The sequence below is a fragment of the Branchiostoma lanceolatum genome, chromosome 14, assembly GCF_035083965.1.
Source record: "Branchiostoma lanceolatum isolate klBraLanc5 chromosome 14, klBraLanc5.hap2, whole genome shotgun sequence".
Classification (NCBI taxonomy): Eukaryota; Metazoa; Chordata; class Leptocardii; order Amphioxiformes; family Branchiostomatidae; genus Branchiostoma; species Branchiostoma lanceolatum.
In genome coordinates this window covers 10,710,137-10,735,030 of record NC_089735.1, presented here as the reverse complement: position 1 = coordinate 10,735,030, position 24,894 = coordinate 10,710,137, and the positions used below count along the sequence as shown (strand labels likewise).

Genomic DNA, 24,894 nt, shown 5'->3' with positions numbered 1-24,894 from the left:
TGTACCTACGTTCCACCACCCGTATTGTCGAACACCCTTTAGTAAGGGGATGTTGGAACATGGAGTTGTAACTAACTAGAATACCATTTTCGGATAGAGATCAGGATATGATGTATGATTCCCTTATGCCTTACTAATAGAAAAGAAATGACATTGAAAAAGGCAAACAATACTACCCCCAAAGATGATTTTATTTAGGAAAAAGAACACATTAACAAACCCCTCAACAACCCTGTCAATGGACTTGCTTAAGAACATAAAAAGTAGTAACTAAGGCTTAATCTTCTAAACAGACTAAGCTTTGATTGATCCAATCCTTAATTACATTGTTCAATGTAAAATAAATAATCCTCAAAGGGAAAAATCTATGGCAATCAAGGACATAGACATAGACATCAAATCAACTACTAACACCACACAACTGTTGCATAGATATGATAAATACATTGCACAAATAGAAAACAAACTACTACCTATATATTTCTAGCTCATGATAAAAATGTGCACCATCTAAAACGCGCTATGATATAGCAAATTTCTATTCACTCCATCTCTACTTCTAACACCATATCACCCTAAAGTATGGACTTTGTTTACTAACTATATTTTGGCTGATCACAAAAATGTCTCCAAAATCATAAATAAGGACCACCCTAGCAAGTAAATCTTATTTTTAAGAATAATTATTCACCATACCAAAGTACTAGATTTTACAGTGTATTTTGATTGTGCCAGTGTCGCATTTTCTGTTTACTCCAATTGGCAATGTACATCCTAAGAATTCATTCAGTCACTCAGTTTATGTATACAATAAGAAACCAGAAATGGCTTTTGTCCTATGAGAGTTTGAGTAAAATTGATCATTTCGTCTGATGAGTATGAGGCATATTTATGGCTGTCAGTTATGGTAAGTACAAACAATGGTATCTTCAAGTTGTTAAGTGTTAAGTGATACAGAAATGTTTAACACAAGATCAAACTACATTCAATGACAACCTGTGGTTGTCATAGTCTCAGCTAAGAGCTATTCTGAAAAGTTACGAGGTGGTGGTAAGGGAAAGAGTGAGAACTTCAATGTAACGGCCGGAAAATACAGTCAAAAGTGAATGACACTTTTTTCTCAAAAGGCCAAGAAATTCAACACTTATCAGAAATAGAAATGGTGACAAGTTTTGAAAGTTTTTCACGGAATTGCTTTAAAGATGCCACAACTAGTTTGTGACATTTCAAAGTAACCTGGGTTGTCAGCCTGATATCCATCCTATTCTAGCTTTGGCTTGCTCCTCTGATTGTCTCTCTTCCAAATAGTCCTGCACCCATCCCCATTTAAACATCAACGTCCCTTTTGCCATCATTTTGGGTATCAAAATGTAGTGAATCAAACGTCCAAATGAGTGTTCAAACCCTGTTACCATGCCATTACGACGGACCACGTGTCTCACATTTATTTTAGACCACTATTCAGGGAAGCAATCGGAGGAGAGGACTGGTTCTGGAATAGAGTGGATACCAGGCTACTAGTTTGTTTCTTTGTTTCAGTAAACCCCCTTCCCACTATACGCTGCAACCGCTGAGCAACCAAAAGTTTCATACATAGTTCTACCGGTGAGTTTCATGCATAAGGAACATAGTTTTACGTCAAATCTTTGTTACATTTGGGGTGTTTTGTTGTCTTTTAGATCACAATATTACATTGTATATGACATATTCTGATCATCATCACCATCATACATCTGGAGAAATTCTGATAATGAAATGAAGAGCCACACAAATTTTGATAGCGCAATGGTCTCTCAGCAATCACTGTCTAGTTGAAAGGGGGCTTTTGTCCTTATTAGTCCCAGGCAGAGCCAGTCATCTGAGTGTAGCCGGCAGAGCGTGGGCCGGACCCTGACACAGAGTGCAGAGAGCGCTTGGTCGGCGACACCGGTTCGTACCGTGTCTCGTAGCGGGTCGTGGTGGTTTCCACGCGCCTGGACGGCGAAGCGGGCGGCATGTCCACGCTGTATTTGCCACTATCTGCCACTGCAACCTGGCCTGGCACTCTAGATCATACAGTGAGTATGTGAGTCGGTGAGTGAACATGATGGCGCGTGAGATTTCTACAAGAGCATTTTATTATCACGGTTATGAGGATGATGATCAAGAATGCATATATTATAAAGCGTGTAAGCTCTAATTGTTGCTACAAGTGACATCAACTCTCATTATTCTGTGGGATACCCTAAGACCACCACATTAAAAAAAGCAGTGTTATTAAGGCCTTCTCAAGAATGTCTTGAACACATTTATATCTGAAGTGTGCATTCTTCAGGGATTACTGATGTTGCATTAAGTTCTTTGTAAATTCATTGTTTTACCTTAATGTGGCAGTCTTAGGGTCCGTGGCAGAATTAAAAGGATTGATGTTACACATTATTCTTGTTAGGATTAGTGAATTTCTTACAGATTGAAGTGAAACAAGAGGATGGTTAGTAGTTATTGTTGAAAGTTAGGGATGCTGTTTGTAAGTGATTATGTTATGATAAGTGATGGAATTATTTTTTGACAAACACTGATGACGTTTCCCAAGTTTTTTATGCTAGTTGTTTTATAAGATTCTACAGTTGTTCATGTCCCTCTTAAATTAACAAATGAAAGAAATTCCATGATTATTACTTGCCATTTTTCAAAAGCAGCAAAAGGCAATAACCTTTCATGTATAAAAACTAAACAAAACAAAACAACATTTTTCTTGTTTTTTTGGTGCAAGTATATATACAGTAGCTTTTACAATAACCAATTTATTGATATTTTATCATATGCATCTGTTTTGAGTGACAAGGGATTGCTCAACCAACTTTCCAATACCAGAACGGTGTTCATAGAAATTATTCTTACTGAAAAATATTTTGTAATAACCTATCCAACTTTAGATGTCGTAGGTCACAACAGACATCATCAAAATGGTGGCATCTGAGCAACAAGTGGTCGTGGTAGGTTGTCCACAATTTTCTCTTCTAGCGTCCTTCCAGTAGGTCAGGGTTTAACCTAGTTGCCTATTATCTAGCAGGATAGTTGTATCTCAGAATCATCAGTAACTGTTGATTTATTTGGTATCTTAAAGTTTATACATGTACCTTTGATGTGGGATGCTGCAATTCTACAATTATTCTATTTGAAGACATGACGACAATTTTTGGGCTCCAATGATCCTGAGATACACAATGTCCTCACTGAACAGGAAATTGTGGACAATGTAAACCTACACCATTAACTCATTGGCTGTGAGCATTTTGATGATGTAGGTTGGATGGATGTGCAGTGTCTAAGCACTGATCATCAGGTGCTACAAAGGACAATGCTCAGAGCAGTGTAGAGAGGGTGGGAGGGCTCAGTCAGCAGCAACAGTAAGCAAATTGTTAGGAGGAATGGGACGGATATGCCTCGAAAGTATTAGGTTCGCCACCCGTTTCGAAGTAATACTTTTCCACGTAGATATCTGGGACAGGCCTGGATCTGTAAAAGGCATGCACGGGGAAAAAGAAAAGCAGTGACTTGAGAGCCTTAATTCCTCTAGGTATACCAATCAAGAAGGAAAAGACAGTTAACAGTCTAAAAGATCACCATACAAAAGAACATCATACAAAATATCTTCATTGTAGAAAGCAAAGACAACTTAGCCTCAGTGTCAGCCTTTTTAGCTTTCGTACGCTACCCAAGCTCCGCTCCTGGCCGGCAGCGGAGCTTGGGTAGCGCAGCGGAGCTAGGGTAGCGGACGGAAGCTAAAAAGGCTGGCACTCAGGCTAAAGACAACTTATAGTCTAGTTACAATCTATAGACTGTAAAAACGTTCAGTTGGGAAAACCAGGTGTTTAGATGGAAACACCATTGGGTAATATATTGTATAAAACACAGATTAACTAAAAAAACATGCTTTGATTGAAGAACAATTTTGCACTAAACACTGAGGTTGAATACAGTTTTTGCTGTGTCTTTCGAAATGTTGGTATCCCTATTTGCATTTCAGTGAATCATAGCCTAGCCCACACATTCTCAGGACATTTAAAGATCTTCTAATCCTCTCAAATAACCACTTAATTATCTAAAGCTCAAAGAAGAGAATGCCAGATAAAACATAAAAATACATTTTATGTTTGAGCTACAATCCATTGAAATACAAATAGGGACACCAACATGGGGGTCAGCACCTACCTGCTTCATTGAAAACGTTCTATAGATTTCTTGATCTCATAAAACTCATCCAAACCAATCAGCTCTTTTCAAATGATGTCTTTAAAGTCACAACGACATACTCAGACATCGAATTTTGAACTGAACGTCTTATGGATAAAAAGAAAAGAGGTTTTATTGAAAAAACAGACAAAAGAAGAGAAAAAGACTGTTACCCTGCCAGTGGCTGCATCTCGTAGCCCTGCTGAGGTCCCTGCTGCATGACGGAGTAGTTGGGCTGTCCGCCGTACTCCACGTTCTTGGGCACCTTAGTGGCCTTGTAGTACTCAGCCTCGTAAGTCTCCTTCTTCTTCCTCTTGAAGAAGCCACACTAAGACAATAATACACAAAAAAGTAAAGATGTAAGACTATAAGTCCATTTATCCCTTCTTGACTTATCTGTTTCAAAGTTTGCGACTAAAACGCCACTGCAGCTCCAAAGAAAGCTGCTAGAGAGCCCAAACTTATGTTACATCTTACGGTTTTATGTTTACAGTTTTTACTTGCCACCAACTCATTACACTGCAGACATATGCTCTGTCTTGCATTGCTTTTTTGTCGTAACGGTCATTTCAACCGCAAACTTAACTGTGAAATCAAGTCTCCACAAACTTAAAATGAATTTGCAGCAACAGTACAATTGTAGTACATGTGTATTGCTTTTAACCTTCTCCCTGCTGCCTAACTCTGTAACCAATAGGGAATTGGGTGCCAAACGGCTACTTCAGAGTGCTAAAGGTTAAATGACTACAACTTCCTCACCTTCCACAGACACAGAGCCAGCAGTAGCAGCAGCAGAAGCGCAGCCAGGACAGCCAGCAGGATGATCCACCACGGGATTCCAGACACAGTCTTCGGCTCCAACTTCTGCAGCACAGCCATGGTCTCCACCTGGATGGAAGTAAGGTATCTGCATTGTATTGAGCTCTTATAACCACCCTTCAATCCGTTAAACACATCAGCTATAGTTACAGTCAACATGTATTACACAAAATGACCTGTCATATGTAACTTCAGTAACGTTACAATGAATTCTAACTCCAGGCATTGTTTGAAACTACATTGTTCTATCTCGTGAGAATGCCCCCGGCCAACTGTACTATAGTCTTGGTGAAAATGAGTTACATTGTATACTCTATTACACGTATAGATGTACTATTAGTTCTTGGAAAATAAGGAAGAACACCTATTAGTAAAAAAAATACAAATACAAAATTGTAACAAATCCTGGGTTGATAGCTCTGTTTTCATGACTGTAAGTTACATTTACTAGTTTCTTAGTCATTTTGTACATCATGCACGCAACCAAGCTACTTAATCTTAATGGAGTACTATTCGTACAAAGTTACAGGAGCTATTCATGTACCATTCAAAGTATAATTTTGAGTGAGATAATTCCTCTCACACAATATTTTCAGTACCAGTTCACCTAGTACTATGAATAAGCATAATTATTATAATACCAAATTATTTTTAAGCAATACTGTATAATCAACTGTTGTCGTAAACTTTCTATATTTCCATACCTCCTGTGTGATGACATTAGCCTGCCTCCGTTTGCGTGCATCACCAGATTCTATGGTGACCGTTCCAAAGGACTTGATGCTCACCATTCCTGGCTGGTTGTATTCCTATGGTGGAGATAGAGATGTACATATAAAGTCTGTAATTGAAATCAATAATTATTATCTAATTTAAGCTACCAAACAATGCTTTCAATTAAAAAGTCCGCTACTTTGAAAAACAGTGGGTTTAAGAATAAGATGAATACAAGGCTAAGAACTGGTTTGGTATCTTAAAGTTATACAAAATGCATTAATCTTAAACCGCTGGGTCACATAAATCTGCTACTTTGAAAAACAGTGGGTTTGAGAGATCTCTAGTGCAGCACCCACCAGGTATGCGCAGTTTAGTCATACAGGAGTACATTATACTGGAGGACGTTGGGTTGGAGATCTGTTTGGATGTATTTTTTCAGGATGTCGGAATTATATGTACCCTCAGCTGGTGGAATTATGTTAAGTTAGTAAATGTTACCATGATCAAGGTGTTATTCCACAGCCTGGCCTTGATGGTGACTTTGATGTCCTTCTGTATGTTGGTGAAGGTGCAGCGGATCCTCTCACATCGGGCCATGTCCTCAGGCATGCCAGAGCAATGCTGTAGGAAGGAACACATTCAACATTTAATGGTAGTACCAGGGGTTTTTCTAGATAAAAATTACAAGGGGGTCAGCATTGCAATGGAGCAGAGCGACCACGTAAGGGGATGGTGTAGAAGAGGGGTTTCTCCCCTTCCACAGTGTGGAGTTTTAGAGACTTTTAAGCTAAAATGGGGCATTCTAAGGCTTTCTGAAGGGCAAAATTACTGTCAGACAGGTCACAGTTGAAGACTGTGGGCACATGTGACCTAGTAGCATCCCCGGTCAGTCATAATTCTATGCTTGTCAGAAAATCTGCTCCTCAGGGTAAGGGGGTGCATGGTCAGGGCATGAGGGTGCAACGCCCCTGTTGCCCTCTTTAGATGAACCCCTGGTAGTACTATTAAGAAGGACAGGGAGAACCTGAGAGGCATAGTGACTGTCATGCAGTGGTTCTTAGCGAGCCTGACAGAGTGAGTAAGATTTATAACTTTCTTCGAGAGATGCCAGTGGTGAATTACCAGATTTGACAGTTTCTCTCCCGCTTTCAGGGCCCTGGTGGAGGATTCTTTGGCACTAGGCTCGTCGGCGTCCCTCCTCTCCCGTGTTCGTATCCCGTTGCCAAAGTCTGTGATGTTCACGTAGTCACGGTCTCTGTCCAGGACATCTCCAACACCCGCGCCCTCCTGACAGATGTTGTGAAGGATAGTGGTAAGTGTTAACTTTATCAATATGCATCCTCTCTTACCAGAGCCACTGTTTGCATGATGCAATACCCAATAGCAATCTGTCTTTTTGACCGTTTTAGTGCTGGCCAGCTGTCAGCCAATCAGATTTCACAGTGGATGGAAAATTACCAGTGAATCATGTCTTCTCTTATGGTCAAAATACTGGGAGAAAAGCTACCGGAAAGATGGATTGTGGGTTGATAGGCTGTGCCCTCTGTTTCCTACATGTAGATTAGGCCACATCAATTTAATTTCTTGGTTAACAGATTTTTTTTTTTCAAATTTTTGCACGAGGACATCATGAAAACTGAAGGCTAGGGTGAAAACTTGCACCTGACCCTGTTCTCTCCTTGAAACTGTGTGCACCAAAGTACAAACTTTCCTCTGAGATTCTGTTTTCATGTTGATTTTCCAATCTAGCATTTTTTAAAAGTTCGGTTAACCAAGAAATTAAAATGGTGTGGCCTTATTGTGTACTACCAGTAGCAGTGGATTTGGCATAGGATTATCCAAAATGGCACTATTGAATGACATATAAAGTTTTGATCTTATCGACTGCTATTTTTGCAACTGCACTAAGTTTGAGTGCATTCCTGATATGTATTAGAGTGCTTGCACAACTGAATATGAAATAGTGTGAAAGCTGTGTTTCTTGAAAAGAAATGTGTTATTTGATCACTGGTTGTGATGTGCATGTGGTGACATTTTGCACCAAGTCAACTTTACCTTGATCCTGAGAGGATTGCTGAGGACGGGTGGACGGTCACACTTGTCACCTTCAGAATGGCCACTCAACTGTGAATAAAAATTCATAATAGATTCTGATTATGAATTTGTAACACATCAGATAGAACAACAGATAGAAAAAAACAGAACAACAGAATAGAAGTACATGCATGGGGATTCATAACAAATAAGACCAACTGTAACGTTACATTTTAGACTTTTTTGTGAAGCTGCTGACAGAAAGCAGACCTTCTAGGCATGCAGTAACGATCTCCTCAGGCATGAGATAACAGCTAGCCCATGTTGAAAATCGCAAATTTGCTCTCCCAAAAAATACAAACACTGGCCGCACCTAGAAAGTCTGTGAAGGAGGCTACATATAAAACACAATCGATGGAGAACAATAATGGTCAACCTTAGTACAAGTATTATGTCGTTACTTCTATCTGGCAATGATTAATACATAATCTGGTGATACGTTGAAACGTACCGCGATATCCATGATGTACAGCAACCATTTGCCGTTGGTATGGAATTGGTTGCTCGGAGTCTCGTAAGGCCAGTCGATCAGGATTTCTGCACGTGGAGTCGTTCCTTCCCCTGTGTTCTTCAGCTGTTGAAAATGTCACCAATAAACAACATGAACACAAAGTTTCTCTGTACAAACAAATCTTTGAAAGCATAGCCTTAACACTAAATGGAAGACTAGTTGATAATGTTGATGGGCGGGTATTACTGTAAATGCAGAAATGTTCGCGGTGGTTTCATGTTTGTGGTTTTTGCGGCGACCGTTTCACCGCAAACTTAAAACCACCGCGAACATTTTTGTCCAATACTGTAGCATGCTAGCAGTATTCGACTATAGCGCTACCGCGAACACCCCATTCCCGCCTTAGCGCGAAATAAAAACCAAGCAAACTTAAATGCATTTACAGTGCTACATGTACATGTAAGTTGACATGAAATGCAGCTAAGATAGGATGCAATGTTGGATGAAATTTTGTCGGTAAAGTGCAATGTATATAAAAAGAGAGACTACAGATTCGGAAGTACATGTAGTATTGGTCAGAAGAGTTTGGCAATCCATTGAATGTTGCTACATGTAGGTAGGTCTGACTACACATTTGAAGGTCATTGACAGTGTGACACCAATTTAAAGTTAAACACTGCTACCTGTATGAAAGCAATAGTGTCATTATTACCGTATAGACGTGGTACACCGCTGGCCCAATGTTTTCCTCAAATTCCATGGCACTCTCTCCAACCAGCTTCTTGGGTTCCTGGTAGAAAAGTTCTCTTGGATTGGAGGACCTGAGAAAAATCAGTCGGAAAAGTCAGTCACTTCTGAATCAATTCCTTTGGTATCACTGTTAGCAAGTTTTAGCAACTGCCCAATGTTTACTGTCGGTCATTGTAGGTTGTTATTTTGTCACTTGCAATAAGCCTTGTGTAAAAATTTCTGTTAAAGATTACATATTGCAGAACGTTATTCCGACACACTTTGATCAGATAGATTACATACATGTGCAGTTTAGGATAAGTTGTTAAGAAATTGCATATCATCAAGCACTCTTACCCTGCAAGTGTCAGCTTTGACTCGGCCAAAACAGAAAACCAGAGCACCTTGTTTGGCATAGGCCCCGCATTCGAGCTGGTCCTGGAAAGTATGGACAATACAAAATAGAAATTTTAAATCACCAAAGACATTCCGTGTCAACTTATCTATTTTACGGCTGACTGAACTTACGATGTAGTTACACTAGTTTTGTTTGCATTAAATCATTATGTTGAACAGCTAGTTTTCTTAACATGCATTTCAATTAGTTACTTGATAGTTGAATCTCCTCCTATTTTTTCAGCAACTATTTTCATGCTTGCTGTAGTTTTTCTGAGTGACTGCTTACCAAGAAGTAAGAGCAATATTCATCATTAAGTTACTACAATAAGAAAGATAGAACTTAATGATTATTAGTTTCTAAACTGAAAGGATATTTTTGCTGTAAGTAGCTGTTCCTATACAATATCAGTATGTTAATATGTGCTTATGAGAGAATGAAGTTACTGTATTATTTACGTGTTTAGTTCAAATTCCATCATCATAGAGTCTGTCAGGAAGCGACTGTTGATACTAAACTCCAGTTCTACTTCTTGCTGTAAAAGAAATAACAAGTAGAAATAAGTATTTTGTATATTAGCACTGATACGTTAGCAGAGGTCAGCATAAGTCAAAGATCTTATATCTCATATCATGAAAAAAACATTTTCCCAGTAAGGCAACAGACATGCATATACAGTGCACATGTTGCAAGAAATTGAAGATCATTAGGAAATAAACTTTTCTGGGTCCTTTCTAAGAACTTAAAGCTTCCTGTCAGTTTCTCCAACATGTCTAGCATTAGCAGTACTAACTATTGGCACACGAGCAAACAAACAGACACACAGAAAACAAGACCTCCGTACAAAATGCTAGCAACATAAACATCGTAAGATACCTCTGCGCGTAGTGGGTTTTGCAGGCTGCATTCGAGCACCGACTGGTTGAGAGCATTTGGTTGACACGACACATCCCCTGTATCTAAAGACAGCACCTTGGCCTTGTTGAAGTCGAGACCAAGCGAATGCGCCACGAGTAGCCGGGTGCTGTAGGCCGGCTCGTTAGTGTTTGAGGTGGTGATCTTCACATTGACTGTCCTTTGGTCTTGGGTCACTCGCAGGACTGGATTACTGAAATCATTACATTTCTTGTTTAAGTGCACCCTCCACACCACTGGGGCCACACAATCATGACACTACCACAACAGGGTTGAATAGGAGCTATCTGCCACTGGAAATGTATGTCCATTAGCACATCCAGAACATGAGATACAAAAACAAAAAGTTGTGTTGCAGTATCATAGAAAGCTGGGAAAGGGCCCTGCATATTTGAACTTATTTTCATTTTGCTGACACCCAAATACCATACAGATCCATCATCTGCTTAATTTTGAGCAAAAATACCCACAAATGACACCCAAAACATAACCTTCTTTGGGAAGGTAGAAAACAAACAATGAAAGTATATGTTTGAACTAGACAGTCACAGTATCATAAATATTCTTGATTTTGTTTTATGAAGTGATGAAATCTTCACGCTCGGAGCATTAATATTTTCTATTCATAACGACGGAGTTATCAAAAACCAAACTGTTAATATTTTCTGTCAGATGACATTGTCAGTCAACAGCTATTCAATTTATGATAATAGAGGAAAACTTACTCTTGTGGAAGGTTTACAAAAACAGCGTCCATTGTCAGATCGCACTCACAGATCTGATTTTCGCCACAACCTCGCTTAAAGAACTCAATCTGCAAAAAGAAAAATCCAGGCAATTGGACACATTTTCAAATAATTTAATATACACATATAATAGGGGTATGGAATTTTAGAGATAGGCTTGTCCAAACTTAGTGACAATTGTGTAAGAATCACATGTATGGCATATTTGACTCTCCAAAGCCATAGAGAATAATAACAGCATGTTTTGCTGACTCAACTATGAACATGCCATCTTAAAGATTTTAGCAGATGAATGATATCAGGTAACTGATGGGAATTTTCAGAAGAATGCTATGTTGGCTGATGTTTCATCCCTGTCCTTGGTGCTGAAGATGTTATCAACTTGTAATACAGTCAGAATAGAGCTTGGATAGCTAGTATTAACTGTATTCAATGTAACACATAAGTTTGGCAGGGTCTGTTTTTATCATAAATCAAGTTCTGTCACACTTAATATGGCAGGATGATGGATTCCAAGCTAGTGCATTCTTACCTCCAGTGACGATGTTAGCTTTTCCGCCCGCATGCCACTTTCCAGTGCGGCGGTGGGACTGAGGCTCGGGTAGTTATTCAGTGGGGGAAGACTCTGGCCGCTAGTTGCCAAGGCGGGTGGGCGTTGATCAATCCAGTATTTCAAGGCCACCTTGACAGGTGTTACCAAGTCCCTCTCATCTTTCTGTTAAAGGTAAGTAATGTGATCAGTTATAGCAAAACGTACCATATTTGACAAGGAGGGATACTATAACTATTACAGTAATTGTGCATCAGATTTCACTGGTTGGATTTCCCATGGCTGATAATGTGCTTTGAAGTGGTCTAAATAACTGCTTAGTATGCAGCATTTATGAGAATGAGTGTGGAAGTTGAATACACACCACCACTACTCAAGGACTAAAACCCCTGCTGTAATGTTTGCACATCCTATGTATTCATGTAACATTATGGCCCAAGGGCATAGAAGCCAGGACTGGTGCCACCCTATACAGTCCATATGGTGTGGGGAGGACTGAAACTTTTTTTTTTTTAGTTGGATATGTCAAGCTTAACAGCAAAGCAGACTTGTTATGCTAAAAATTTATATCACACAAACTACTGAATTCTAGAACAGGTCATGTTACTAAATACAGAATGGACAATCCTAACCTTTAGGTAGAGTCGATATGTCTTCTCCTTTCCTGAGCTGCCGGGTGCCACTTTTTTCAAGGTGTGGGTTTGCTTGGACGTTTTTCTATTCCTGCTGTTGTAGAAGAACACTCGGGGATTTCTGGCATCAGCATCAGCTTCAAGTTCATATCTGATATCTGTGATTATCACCAATATGAAAAAAAATAAGTTAAGATTGCAGTGCAATATCTCCAGATGACAGGGATATCATATATTTGCTTATAATACGGGTATGTATATATACGGATGCAACAATGAAGTACATGAAGCAATTACACAGGTATAGAATATCAGGGTATAACACAAAAGAAATGGGACATTTGTACATAACATTACATACATACACAATGTACTGTAACTGTTATACTTACCAATTTCATTAGGGCCAAACGGGCGATCTTGGACGTCATCATACTGGAAAGACACCTTGAGATCGACGCTGCATAAACAAATTTGAAAGAGGCGTTGAACATCTTATATTGAAAAAATATTACAGGAACGTAAAATTCCATTGTATTCAGTAAAATTCCTTAAAGCATACTTAATATATAGATTTGTACTGTATTTGGGAAAATTTCTCGGTAGATTAATAATCAATAAGATTACGCTGTATTTGGTAAAATTGTAGACTTAGGGAGAAAAAAAAAACACAAAATGTGGGGTACTAAATTGAAGTGTCTCACCAGGCATAGACATCACCCGGGTTGTTTTGGTCCAGCAGACAGTCGACCTGATCTGGTTTGATCTTGAATGGATTATTCCCCAGCCTTGGTACCATGACTAGCGGCTGTGCGTTGGGGCTTAACGGTTTTAGATCGACAACCGGTCGCGCCCTGTGATACAAGTGAAGACATGTAATGTCAGAAAAAGGTGCAGCAGCCAAAGCTACAAATGTGGCAGTCTTCATGACATATTCTGACAACATCATTGCCATTGTAAAGTTACATCTTGTATTATATTTCTTATATCCTCACCATCATACTCTATTTGATAAGAGATATCTGTCACCCAAAAATCAGCACCAGAGCATGTCTAGAATGTTATATACAAAAATGGAAGTTCTACTGCGATACCCTAGACAGTCACTAGCAGAGCCAAACAAATGTCCTTCAGGCACCAATTTCGAAGCAAATATCATAAAGATATCAAGTTGTGCTGTCCACAAATTCACAAACATTCATACACAAACATACATTATCACACAAATGGCACGAAAAACCCTAATAGTATCAACCTTCTTGGACAATAACGCGTACGGTAATGTTATACATGACCTGCAAGATGAAGCTATTGACTCAACCTTTTATGATTAAAGCTGGGTACCATCACTCCCTGTCAACCATTGTGGCATAGTGTATTATAGACCCATTAAAAATTTACGTTAAAGCTAATTTTTACATGTATGGAAAAGATCATTACGACTTCACGGTAAGCATAAGGTTATTTACCAGTAGTTTACCAAAAGTCATATGGTAAATGGCGGTTGTTAATAAATATTTCTTTACAGTTTATGAAAACACTGTCCAATTTTATTCACATTTTTTGCCATAAACCATGTTTGAGAATATAACCTGAATTTACCTAAACAACATGGCCGTCCCTTCCCCATCACCCACAAGTAAGTCCGGGTATCCGTTCCCGTCCATATCAAGCCCTCCGGATAGAGCGATGCCGAAGTTACGGACTGGGGAGCTCAGATTAGAACTCCTGATGACCTGGGCAGCGTTCTCGACGATGCCGCTACTGCTTCCGAGGAAGATGTAAGCAGCACCTTTGCCACTCTCTTCATAAGGTGCTCCAACAGCCAGATCTGCAAGAATGGACGGGGTAGAGTTAATATGATTATCAAAGTGACTGTGCATGTCCTGTAAAGGCATTAGCAACTAGCCTGAATAAATTATGCTTCTAGCTGCTCCTCAACTTGTGAGTTCCCTAGAAGCTTGATGGCCATTCATGCCTTTAAGTCAGGAGAATCAGGAACATCCTAATCATGTTGTGTCACGCATTATGTGTTAACTTCAACCAACTGTTGTCAGACTGAGAACTGTCTGTTACCATCAGGGGTTGGAAGCTGTGATGACTTGTTTCCATAGTGACAGAGAATGCTGAGGTCCTATCGGACTGATTTTGGTAGTTTAGAATCCTAAGCTCCTGATTAATACTTCTCAATTTTCAAATCAGTCTCCTGGCTTAGAGATAGCTTTAAGTTCGATTAAATTTTTGTTTTAACTCAGGGATCTGCCAAGAAGTAGCGTTTCCTCATTTGTCGTCCAAAACAGCAGACATTCAGTGTTGAGCCTTTTAATATATAACAAGAGCATTTCAGGGGAAAGCTAGTAAATGGTGCTTCTAGAGTGATATGCACCTTGATAACCGTCTCCGTTCATGTCACCCATCCTCGTCAGAGATGCTCCAAAGAAAGCATCGCCCTTTGCGTCTCCCTTGAGTTTGATTGGTTCAACTGTGTCCAAGCGTCCATTTCCCTGCCGAGAGGAGTACAAGAGTGTTTAATACACTTGTTTAGCACATCTGCGTATTAATTGCATACTTTAACCATTTTAGAACCGTAAGATGATCCCCTAAGTTTCGTGAGCCTACAAAATCCCAGTGACGATATTCTCACATCACAACGACGTCATATTTTTGCATCATGGACGTCGTTATACATTGTGATAGTCTTGTTTGAAGCAATTGTGTATAGAAATGACTAAATGAATTGACTTTCAAAATCTGATTTTCAGGCCCTAATATTGCTTGGGTTTCCTTTAATGGAGGGTATACCCACATCTCCAGGGTTGATGTAGATGTACACAGCGCCGCCCTTTCCATCCTCACCAATGTACTGTGGTGCACCAACAGCAAGATCGTCGTACCTGGTATGCAAATAAGAACAAAAATCATCATCATCAGTCGACGAGCAAACATTGCCTGCTCACTTGTAGGACAGAAATAGGCCATGATCTAATGTTATGCAGTAGATCTTTAAATGTTGGCAGCAGCTTTATTTTTGCTTTTTCAGGGACATCTTACCATAAAATCACGACAACGCAAATATGTGTCTTGTATTTTTACTATGAGCTCCAAACACTGCAAAAACCTTCTTGAATTACCCACCTATCCTGCTGCAAAATTATACCCCCACAAAAATAGGTGAATTTACAGAATATTTGCGTTAGTCAATGTTGTGTTAAGTGTACCTGATGACCGACTGATGCATAAACATCTTGGTTAAGTTATTTTCTTTGGATCAAAGTGTGTTCGTTTTTTTGCATTACATTGGAGTGACTGAGAATACACTTGCTTTTAAAAAATGACACATTTTGAATGAATATCAAGCAGTTTGAAAAACAACGCCAGGCTTCCTACTCTAGAGCAATTTCGCAAAATTGGATTAACTTATTAAATAATGGATACTACTACTTCTACTTGTAACTTCTACTACTACTACATTAGTCGAAATATGTTTAAAAGATTTTACGAAACGCACCCATCATTGTTCAAATCTATAGCTGAGACTGCGAAGCCAAAATCAGACTTGTATTGTTCCCCCTTGAGGATGAATGCAGGAAAGAGCATGTTGTCAGAGTTCTGATCATCTTCAGGGATGGACTTGTGGAAGAACGCGACTCCTCCGATGCTTTGGTTGTACCCAGGGGCTCCTCCAATGTAGTCAAACCCATAGTCGACTCCATCGCTTGTGAAGTCTCGGAACTTTCCACATGCCACTGATGTACCTGTCCGTACGCGTGGGTGAATGGAAGAATCAGATTATTGCTGTTGTAAATTTGTAAAAGAAAAATATTGAAAATGTGACAGTATATTACACTGGTTAGCCGAGGCCCACAAAGATACAAACAACGCACGGTTAATAATTAAACATTCAAGGTAATACGAAACATAGCATATAGCGTAGGACAAAACTATTCGCCCGATATGGGACTTGAACTAAGGCTCCTTAGATGACAACAAAATCCAAGTGACCAACACGCCTGGACAAAGAACTGTACAAGTTAGAGGATACAAGCTTTGACAGCAATGGACATGCCCACTCGGATTTGTGACGTGACTTATTGGTAAATGCTGAATTGACTCACCCAACATAGCCCCTTTGTCTATACCAAGAGGTTCCAGGTTGTTCTTTCCAGAGCCTCCCTTTTTTGCAAACTTGGACTGATCAAAGAGGTTCTGGGATCCAGATAATGAGTATACCGTACCTGGCAAAAAAAGGATAAATATTTTCATAGACTCAACCTCTGTAACATTACATCAAACTATGAATAGAACAACAGTAGGGAATGTTAAAATAGCTTTCTTTGCTAAGATATTGGGCTTCTCTATCCAAATATCTTGTGTAACTTGGGAAGAGAAGATAGATCAACTAATACAATCTATGCAAATGGGGACCTTATTTGCAGAATCAATGAGAAACATTTATGATACCTCACTCGATAAGGTTAACATCATTTGGCGAAGGTTTTAGGTCTTGGAACTCTAAAACTTTATATTTTCTTACCAGTCCAGCTGTAGACGCCTAGATTTCCAAGGACGATGTCCACCTCATAAGGTGAAAACGTAAAGGTATCCTACAAAGGATAAGAATAAAGCGTTTTTAGAAAGCCCGCCGCATGTATGTGTCAAGCAACGACCCTGGTGTATCGACCTGCAATCCGTCCTTCTCGCTGCTTTAGCGCTGGCCCAGTTCTTCACCAGCCAATCACGTCGTCGCTTGTGGACAAGAGGTAATGTGATTGCCTGGTAACTTTCCACCCAACAACAGGAGATGGAGGCGGGTATCTGATTCGCTGACGGCTGGCCAGCCAGCGCTGACGCAGGGAGAAGGACGGATCGCAGGTTGTGCGGTACGCCAGGGCCTGGCGTGAGAGAATGACCTTTACAATGTGTAATGTGATGTTAAAACTGTACTCTTCGTTGTTATCGTTTACTGCATGCGAACTGCAACTGCATGACCATGTAACTGCATGACCATATATGCATGTGGTTTGTATAAGATTGATGAATTACCCAAGCCATAAAAATAAACCTTTAAAAAAAGACAAGCAGTTTTCAATATAGAACGAAAGCAGATTTTTCTTTCTTTGCCGTTGCAGTTTGCATTGAATGTAATACATCCTACGCGTCTATATGTATTCATTCATTTGGTCTACGTACCGGCCCGGGTATCCAATGGGGACTAAACACCACCGATGTTCCCGCCTGTGCAAACCCATATTCCTCTGGGTTAAAACTGCCTGTGTCTCCGAAAGGCCTGTGAGAGGGAGAAAACATTGCAGTCAAGGGTGTTGGATTACTCACAATTTTGTTGAGACTATGAAGACCTGTCGGAAGAGCAACCATTGTCTCAGATCTCCGGCACCGACGATCATTGGTCAAGTTTTCAACTAAAAATGATTGTGGTCCGCAGCTAGCATAACAAAGTTACGGTACAGCGAAATTGCGTTTAGATCCATGGGAGCTCACCATGATAATCGCAAATGATGTATGTATCCGCAATACTTGTGGATGTACATGTGGACAAGGCAAGTAAAGTAATAACTTATTAATAAGTACATAGTATTTTTAGTGACGTTGCGACGTGTCCACCGCCATGTTGGCGTCCTTATTACCATATCAATGTATGATAACCCAAGTGTGTTCGGAGAATGAGAGGTCTCTAAATTGTTGTGAATGTCTACGGCTTGTGTAAAAAGAGACCCGTACCAGAAGAATTGTGAAGAAAACAGGAAAATGCATATGCTGTGAATGCTTGAGTTTAACGCAACGATGACTTGAAATGCAAATAAAGACACCAACATGGGGGTGTGCACCTGCTCGTTTCATTGATATGGAATTTGGATGAAAACGGTAAGTTAGTCATTGGTTGTCACCCTCTCTAAAATGATAACACCTACGTTTGATCATCAATCTGCCCCTGAAGGTTATTCTCCAAGAAGAAACACCGTCCGATGGGGGCCTCTTTCCTGGTGTCTCCAGATCCTTCAACTTTCTTGTACTGATGGCCACAGATCTGAAGATGGCAGAAGTTGATTAAGATTAGCACGTGGATCCTATGAACCCTATAGTAAAATTGTCAATATGACGTTTGTACCCACGTGTTTATGACGTAAGTAATAGTTAAACCTGGAATTTGTCAGGTAAAGGTTCAAAGTTATGTGCAACATTTTACAAATGCAATATATGTCTGACTTTTCTAGGTTCTTGGTCTCACTTGAAATACCATACAACGCCAGGTGTCAGCTATTACAGAGTTACTGCTAATGTATGGATTTGTTCACCAGCTTGTGTAGAAAGATGTGACACAAGTTGTATTTGGTATTAACATTTGTTTCATGTAGCTACAGGCGACGTGGCCATGTTCGTGTACCACGAAAGTTTTAAAAGGCGATCATGACCACAATACTTTGCTGTTCAACAAGTGCTATATGTGTGTGTCGTGTGGCGTAACGGCAGGGTGTTCGACTCAGAACCGAGAGGTCCCGAGTTCGAATCCCCCTGATGCCACCGATGTTGTGCCCTTAGGAAAGGCACTTTACACGACTTTCCTCACTTCGCCAAGGTGTATAGAAATATTGATTGGCATGTTGTAATCTGTACGTGGCACTGTTAATACAAGTTAGAAAAACCTGAGTGCAGTGCCACGTCGTCCCTGTCTGTCAACAACCGAAGTTTAAAAAAAAAAAAAAAAAAACAAGTGCTAAAATTATTACCTACCGCTACTTTCCCCGCCTCTTCACTCAGAACGTCAGCTGCAATGGCTCCACCCATGAACTGCTTGTTTTTGTTCTCCACGTTGGGAATGGGAGCTTCAGTTCAAGACAAAAAGAGACTTGAAAGACGCCCATAATCATTTCAATATTCTTATATTCAACGGTCACGCACAACGATCAACCATGTTGATGTTTGAATGCAGCTTTTGTCAGAATGTTTGACTTTAAAAAATCTGAGATCTCCATACCGTAGTAGACGACCAAAGTTGGTCACTCGTAATTACTGAAACCAAATCTCTGTCCGTCATACGTTTCCCTTCTTTAGTTTTGAAGAACTCATGAGAAAATACTTTTTGCATTTTGCGTTGTCTCTGATAAATGAATAGAATGAAATAGACTTTCCTTTATAAAGTGGATTCAAATGATATCATGTACACGTGTACGCAAACACAAAACGTTTGACGAACAGTTACACTTTAAGTAGACGCTATATTGATATTCAACGATGACGTTTAAACTGATTTGAATATTCTTCACATTCGGACAGTTTGCCTCTATATGTACTAATTTGTCCAGATCTTTATCAAAGAGTGACAACGTTAACATTAGCTTGGCCATGAATATAAATTGATTTGGTTTCAGATGCACTGTAGTAGGTTCAATGTTAATCTTTATGTTTAGAACAAATCTGCTAAAACAGATTCATGCAACTAGGAACCTTCACTGACTGAGATCGCGAATTTACAATTAAATCATATGTCAAATACACGGCATCGGTAAACAATCTAAGGAAGCAAGACAATGCCTAGCAAAAAATGTGTGAAACATGAATAACTACATTAATGTACATATGAATTTTGATTAGATGAATGTATAACACCTAAGGCACTATATGGAAAACGGCCTTGTCCATGTTCACTACAGGTAAGAAAGGAGAACTAACTTACGAGTGTTGTCAAAGTTCAGCTCTGTACAGTCGTCGTTCTGCGAGGTGACGGGGCACCTGTACACAGTGCCTGGTTGGACCACCCCTGGTAGGTATTGACTATTGGCCTTCGGTGCACCAACGAGCATTCTGTACGGAGAAGAAAGGTAACCACTTATTATCTCCAAGAAAAATGTATTGTTCTTTGCGTGTCTGTGTGTGTGCCTGTCTGTCTGTGTTTCCAGACTATTGTAGTTAGCATAACAAACAAAAAAACACACACAAAAAAAACACACACGAGAAACAACAGGATCAACAACTTATGTTAGCGCGTTTTCTTCCGAGATCCGTACACAAAGTATAAAGATTAGGCATCTACCAAATGGTGTTGATCTCTTTGTTAGTCAAACAACCATAGTGTTGTATTGTTATCGAATTTTATTTAGTTTAGAGGAGGAGGGCTTAGTATAATCAATGTATGTTTTACCTCCTCCTGCACGTGCTTTGTTTAATTGCTTATCATATTATGTAATTTCTTGTTGTGCAAATGAATAAACAAACAAATATCGTTACGTTGTTCTTGTCACAAACTGCCTAAGGCAAACACCACAGACTGTAATTTTGTGCTATTTAAGTTTTTTAGGGCCAAACTGACTACCCTTCAATTACATTGGTTTTGCCTTGGTACGCAGTGGGCTCACTTGATCGTATTGTCACAGCTTCGCTGTTTGACCCTTTTGAAAAGGTCGTCCCAAATCACCTTGTTGGACTGGTTTTTCAGAAGCAATATGGAGTCCTTATATACCTGCTACCCCCCAAGCGAGAATACACACAAATTCCTAACACATCTGGACATAAATTAGGGCTAAATTCATACATTGTACCAATACATTTTGACTACATGAAAGTAACGTATCAAGTAGGACTGAAAAACACACGATACAGTGTTTTTCCTTACCTGCCAGTAACAGATCGTCTATATAATCGCCTAAGAATTATGACCTTTCATAAATACGACAAATACATTATATCTGATTTGTCAAACCAGAATGTAGCGTCACTTCACGGAATGCAAGCAACTTGAGTGTTTCTGGTTTTGAAGAATTCTTGAAGACTATGGTTATGGTATCATGGTGTGATTTTGAAACAGATCAATTTAACTCGATCATTGTGAGAAATTTGCAAAGAAAATAAAGATTTAAGACATGTTTATGTCAAATTAAGATCGAGATTCTCTCATGATACCTACGTATCTTAGACAATTGGGATCCCCTATCTAAGAACATTTTCGACGTTGTGAAATGATGAATGCATCAATGTATCTTTTATGCATCATACCCCGAAGGTACCTTAGACTGTATGTACATTTATATTTAACACTTTTGTCTGTATGATATCAATACCCGTCGACTTGACACAAAGTTTAATGTGTTTATCTCACTCTCACCATGATATGGTCCCACTTGTGGTAAAATTAGGTGTTTTACTTTACGAGATAACAAGGATCAACAAGAACGTACTCCTTCTATTGACCAGATGGTTTTCAGTGTGAAAAACATCACTCACAAAAGCCATTACGCCCCGGAGTGGAGTAACGCCTCCCGTTTATTTACCCATCTCCCTTAATTACATGGTCCTCACAGCTTAATCAACGCTTGCCATATGCATTGTATTTTACAGAACTACATGTTTATATGAGGTACGTTTTGTCAGTATGAAATTAACGATAGAAATGCAACGTCCTTGCCATGAATATGATAAGTTAACTGAATTGCACAATGCAGGGAGAACACTTAAAAGTCCCTAGATGTTTTTTCTTCAGTTCAACAAGACAACAAAGATTAATCGCATGCTTAGGGCATTCGCCGCACGATCATTGTACGATTGCAAACTGAATGCATTCTTGGAACTCTCGTGTATGTGTCGTAGTACAAAATCAACAAAAATGGCTGTGATGTCGTGCTTGTCGACGGTTGCTTAAAAATTCTATGAAAACCGGACGACGAAATACGACGAATTTGTAACAAGATAAAAATACAACTTAGTTGTCGCTAAATATTTTTCAGCAAAACTAGACAACAAAGATTGATCTAACGCTATGTTTTGTTGACATTCACGATAGTTACTGACACTGTCTCTTACTAGTTTGATATTGTGTATTCCATAGAATGGGGTAGGAGAAACACATTTATACATGTACAGGGGCCATTTTCTTTTGCCTGGCGGGAAAATACATTTTGCACGCGATTGGCGCGTCCCATATGCCCGTTTACAATTATCATTATGTAGGTCAGCATATTTTATGTGGGCGCAAATTTTGAGAACACAGGCGTCATCTGTGACCAAAAAGCATGACTAAAATTGATATCCGGTCGTCAAATATGTAACGTGCCCTTTTTACTGATTTGTATGATGCTTAAACCTCAGCCATGAGAAACATAACCATAACATTTTGTTTTATTAGCCAAAAATAACGTTTAAGTATCGATTATCAAAATGGAGCGACGCTTTCATTCAAATTCTAATCTAAAGACAGATATGGAAAAGAAAGCTCTTGATACGAGTTGTGTTACTTCTATTTCGCTATCATATAGTAAGTCACATCTGGTGAAAAACATGAAAACTATCACACAAAGGGACACAATACCAGTGTGTGTAGCCTAACAAACAAAGAGAGTCGATTTTATGAATAATTTAGCTCACTACCTAAGTTGTTTGGCATTTCCGCCCAAAGTGTGGATCAGTCTTTGACATATACAGACACAATAAAGGTATTAACCCCAACAGTCTAACGTACAAGATTATCTTAAGGTAGAAATCATTGTTCACCCCGCCCTAATAACTCTTTCGAGAATGGCCGCGTTACAGGTATATTTGTCCTTGTTAAAAAAATGTTTAACAACAACCAAGGTGTGTAGACAATAGACGTTGGGCACAGACAGAGGATAATCTCAGTTCCTGTCTGCCGTGGATAAGTACGGATTAAGTCTGCTTAGAGGGGGAGAGAGAGAGACGCTCTGGCTAGATAAAAAGTTTGGAAAACTTTTGAGACGGCTGATTCTATTTGCCTTTTTAAGGCGATGCTGGCACAGCTATAACTTTCACTTGTGTCCATAATTCCAAACAAATCGTGGGACCTCCAAACGGGCGCAAACAAGCTCTTGTTCTGCTATTACAGTAGCCGTGACCAAATATATGGATACTTTCGGGAGATTTGAATAACAGACTTTACAAAACATATGCAAAGGTAAACCTACGACCTATACGTTCACTTGAGGGCTCAAGTTAGTTGAGTGAGGCGGTCTGTGATACAAAGAGTAGAGGTACTTACACATGCTCGTCGCGATCCGTGATGTAGTGTTGCGCCACTGAATACCCGAACTCGGTGTCTGCCGCCATCGTCTTGATGACAGGGTCTCTGGTGTCCAAGTTGAAGGAAGAAACAGCCACCAAGAGCCCAAGAAAGCAAACAGACGGGAGCGCCTTAAGAGGCGCCATGTTGGAACACAAGCAAAGGTGGCCTAGTGTAGGTCTAAAGAATGCACAGGGCGCCTGGGGCACTGGGGGTGGGTTCTGGCCTATGACACCTGGTGCATAACTAATGAAGTTCCCGTAGCCGCCTCTCAGGTTTTCGCCTTGCTTACAACATAGGCGACACTATTATACTGATATGTGGGTCTGCCGTGTATGTATGCCCAGAGGGGGTCGCGTCGACAATTAGTGCCTGAGTGAAAAACGGCAGAGCCAAATTATATTTCCAGGTTACGTCATGCCCTTAAGAGACCTAGGTAACACCTGTGACAGGTAACACAAAGCGGAGGATTAAGTCAACTTTCGCCATGACAAGAAAACATTGCAAAAGTTTCGTCATCATCGTCGCAATTCACTTAAAAACTACCACAAAGTCTTTACCTAAAATCACAGGACAACAAGTTTGTAAACGTGAAAATTCACCTAAACTTCTTTGTTGTCTTGAGCTTCCTTACCGTGTGACGTGACCCACACAAAAAGTTAGCACCGCCTACTGTTTAACAAAAGGACGCTGACTAACGCCGTTGACGCCTTGGGCAGATTCCAAGCACCCTTTGTTTAAAAATGACACAATTATCCTGTATAGCTGTATCTTAAAAACAAACACCACAAAACTGAACGAAAACAGTTTTAACCATTCCTTAATCTGTGATATTTCAAGCCATCTTATTTAAAGGCCGTAATGCGTAACGCGCAAGGTTGCTTGAGTTTTATCGCGTGGATATAATGAGATTTTGTTGAGCAGAGGTAGAAATGTAAAGGAGGGAAGATGCGTTGGCTGGTTGGCATGAAAAGAACAGGAAACCGGACCCAGGGGCGGTGACTACCTTCATTATCTGACGGGAAACAAGATTACTCACAGAATGTCGGTGCAAACAACGTTCTGGGAAAAACCTTGACGTTGCATTCACACCTTGGTTTAATGTAAATGACTTCCGTACTGTCTGCAAATACATTGATTTCTCAATTCGTTGCGTTGTACATATCTTGACACTTTAGCCATGCACAGTACGTATATGACGTCCGTATTGTCTTCAGGCGCACTCTCAAGACAAGGGCTCAAGACACATTTACCGTAAATGACGTCCGTATATGTGTACATGTACATGGCTGCCATATTGTCTTTAGATACACGCTAAAGACGGCGCCTTTATAATATGACACATTAACCGTACACAGTACGTAAATGACTTCCGTATACACTACGTATATGGCTTCCGCATGGTCTGAAGATGTACACTCAAGACGGCTTATATATGCCAAGTTTAGCATATCAATAGGGCCCAGATACATGTACTAGAAATTGTGGGAAAGAGTGTGTATAAGCCTTGTCCCTATGTATATTACTTTACTCTTAATCTGTATTTCTAACTGGAGCGTTTTTGTGCACATAAGAGCCTATCACGAAATATTGTAAAGTGTCTACC

General features: G+C 39.8%; 1 protein-coding gene across 2 annotated transcripts; it reads right to left on the bottom strand.

The window, feature by feature from the left end:
* Positions 1–170: 170 nt before the first annotated feature.
* Positions 171–23,494, bottom strand: LOC136448435 (integrin alpha-6-like). Of its 2 annotated transcripts, none has more exons than XM_066447991.1 (28): positions 23,268–23,492; positions 19,959–20,086; positions 19,016–19,107; positions 18,196–18,311; positions 17,456–17,552; positions 16,800–16,869; positions 16,381–16,500; positions 15,774–16,020; positions 15,072–15,159; positions 14,652–14,769; positions 13,868–14,096; positions 12,970–13,119; positions 12,658–12,725; positions 12,266–12,423; positions 11,616–11,798; positions 11,063–11,151; positions 10,299–10,530; positions 9,881–9,957; positions 9,383–9,463; positions 9,009–9,117; positions 8,297–8,419; positions 7,807–7,875; positions 6,874–7,038; positions 6,250–6,372; positions 5,739–5,843; positions 4,975–5,103; positions 4,389–4,543; positions 171–2,045 (listed from the first exon to the last, which is right to left on the bottom strand). In XM_066447991.1, the coding sequence occupies exons 1-28, from the start codon at positions 23,432–23,434 to the stop codon at positions 1,835–1,837; spliced, it is 3,699 nt and encodes a 1,232-aa protein (XP_066304088.1). In that variant the 5' UTR covers positions 23,435–23,492; the 3' UTR covers positions 171–1,834. The 2 variants fall into 2 exon arrangements, with proteins under 2 accessions (XP_066304088.1, XP_066304089.1); XM_066447992.1 differs by lacking the exon at positions 171–2,045 and adding an exon at positions 3,035–3,498 and having other exon boundaries at positions 23,268–23,494.
* Positions 23,495–24,894: the final 1,400 nt, after the last annotated feature.

Coding starts and splice junctions, on each gene's coding strand:
- LOC136448435 (XM_066447991.1), bottom strand. CDS start 23,434: ATGGCGCCTCTTAAGGCGCTCCCGTCTGTTTGCTTTCTTGGGCTCTTG. Junction 18,312..19,015: donor AAGAGGCGGGGAAAGTAGCG/GTAGGTAATAAT, acceptor TGCCATCTTCAG/ATCTGTGGCCATCAGTACAA. Junction 9,958..10,298: donor AAAACCCACTACGCGCAGAG/GTATCTTACGAT, acceptor TTTCTTTTACAG/CAAGAAGTAGAACTGGAGTT.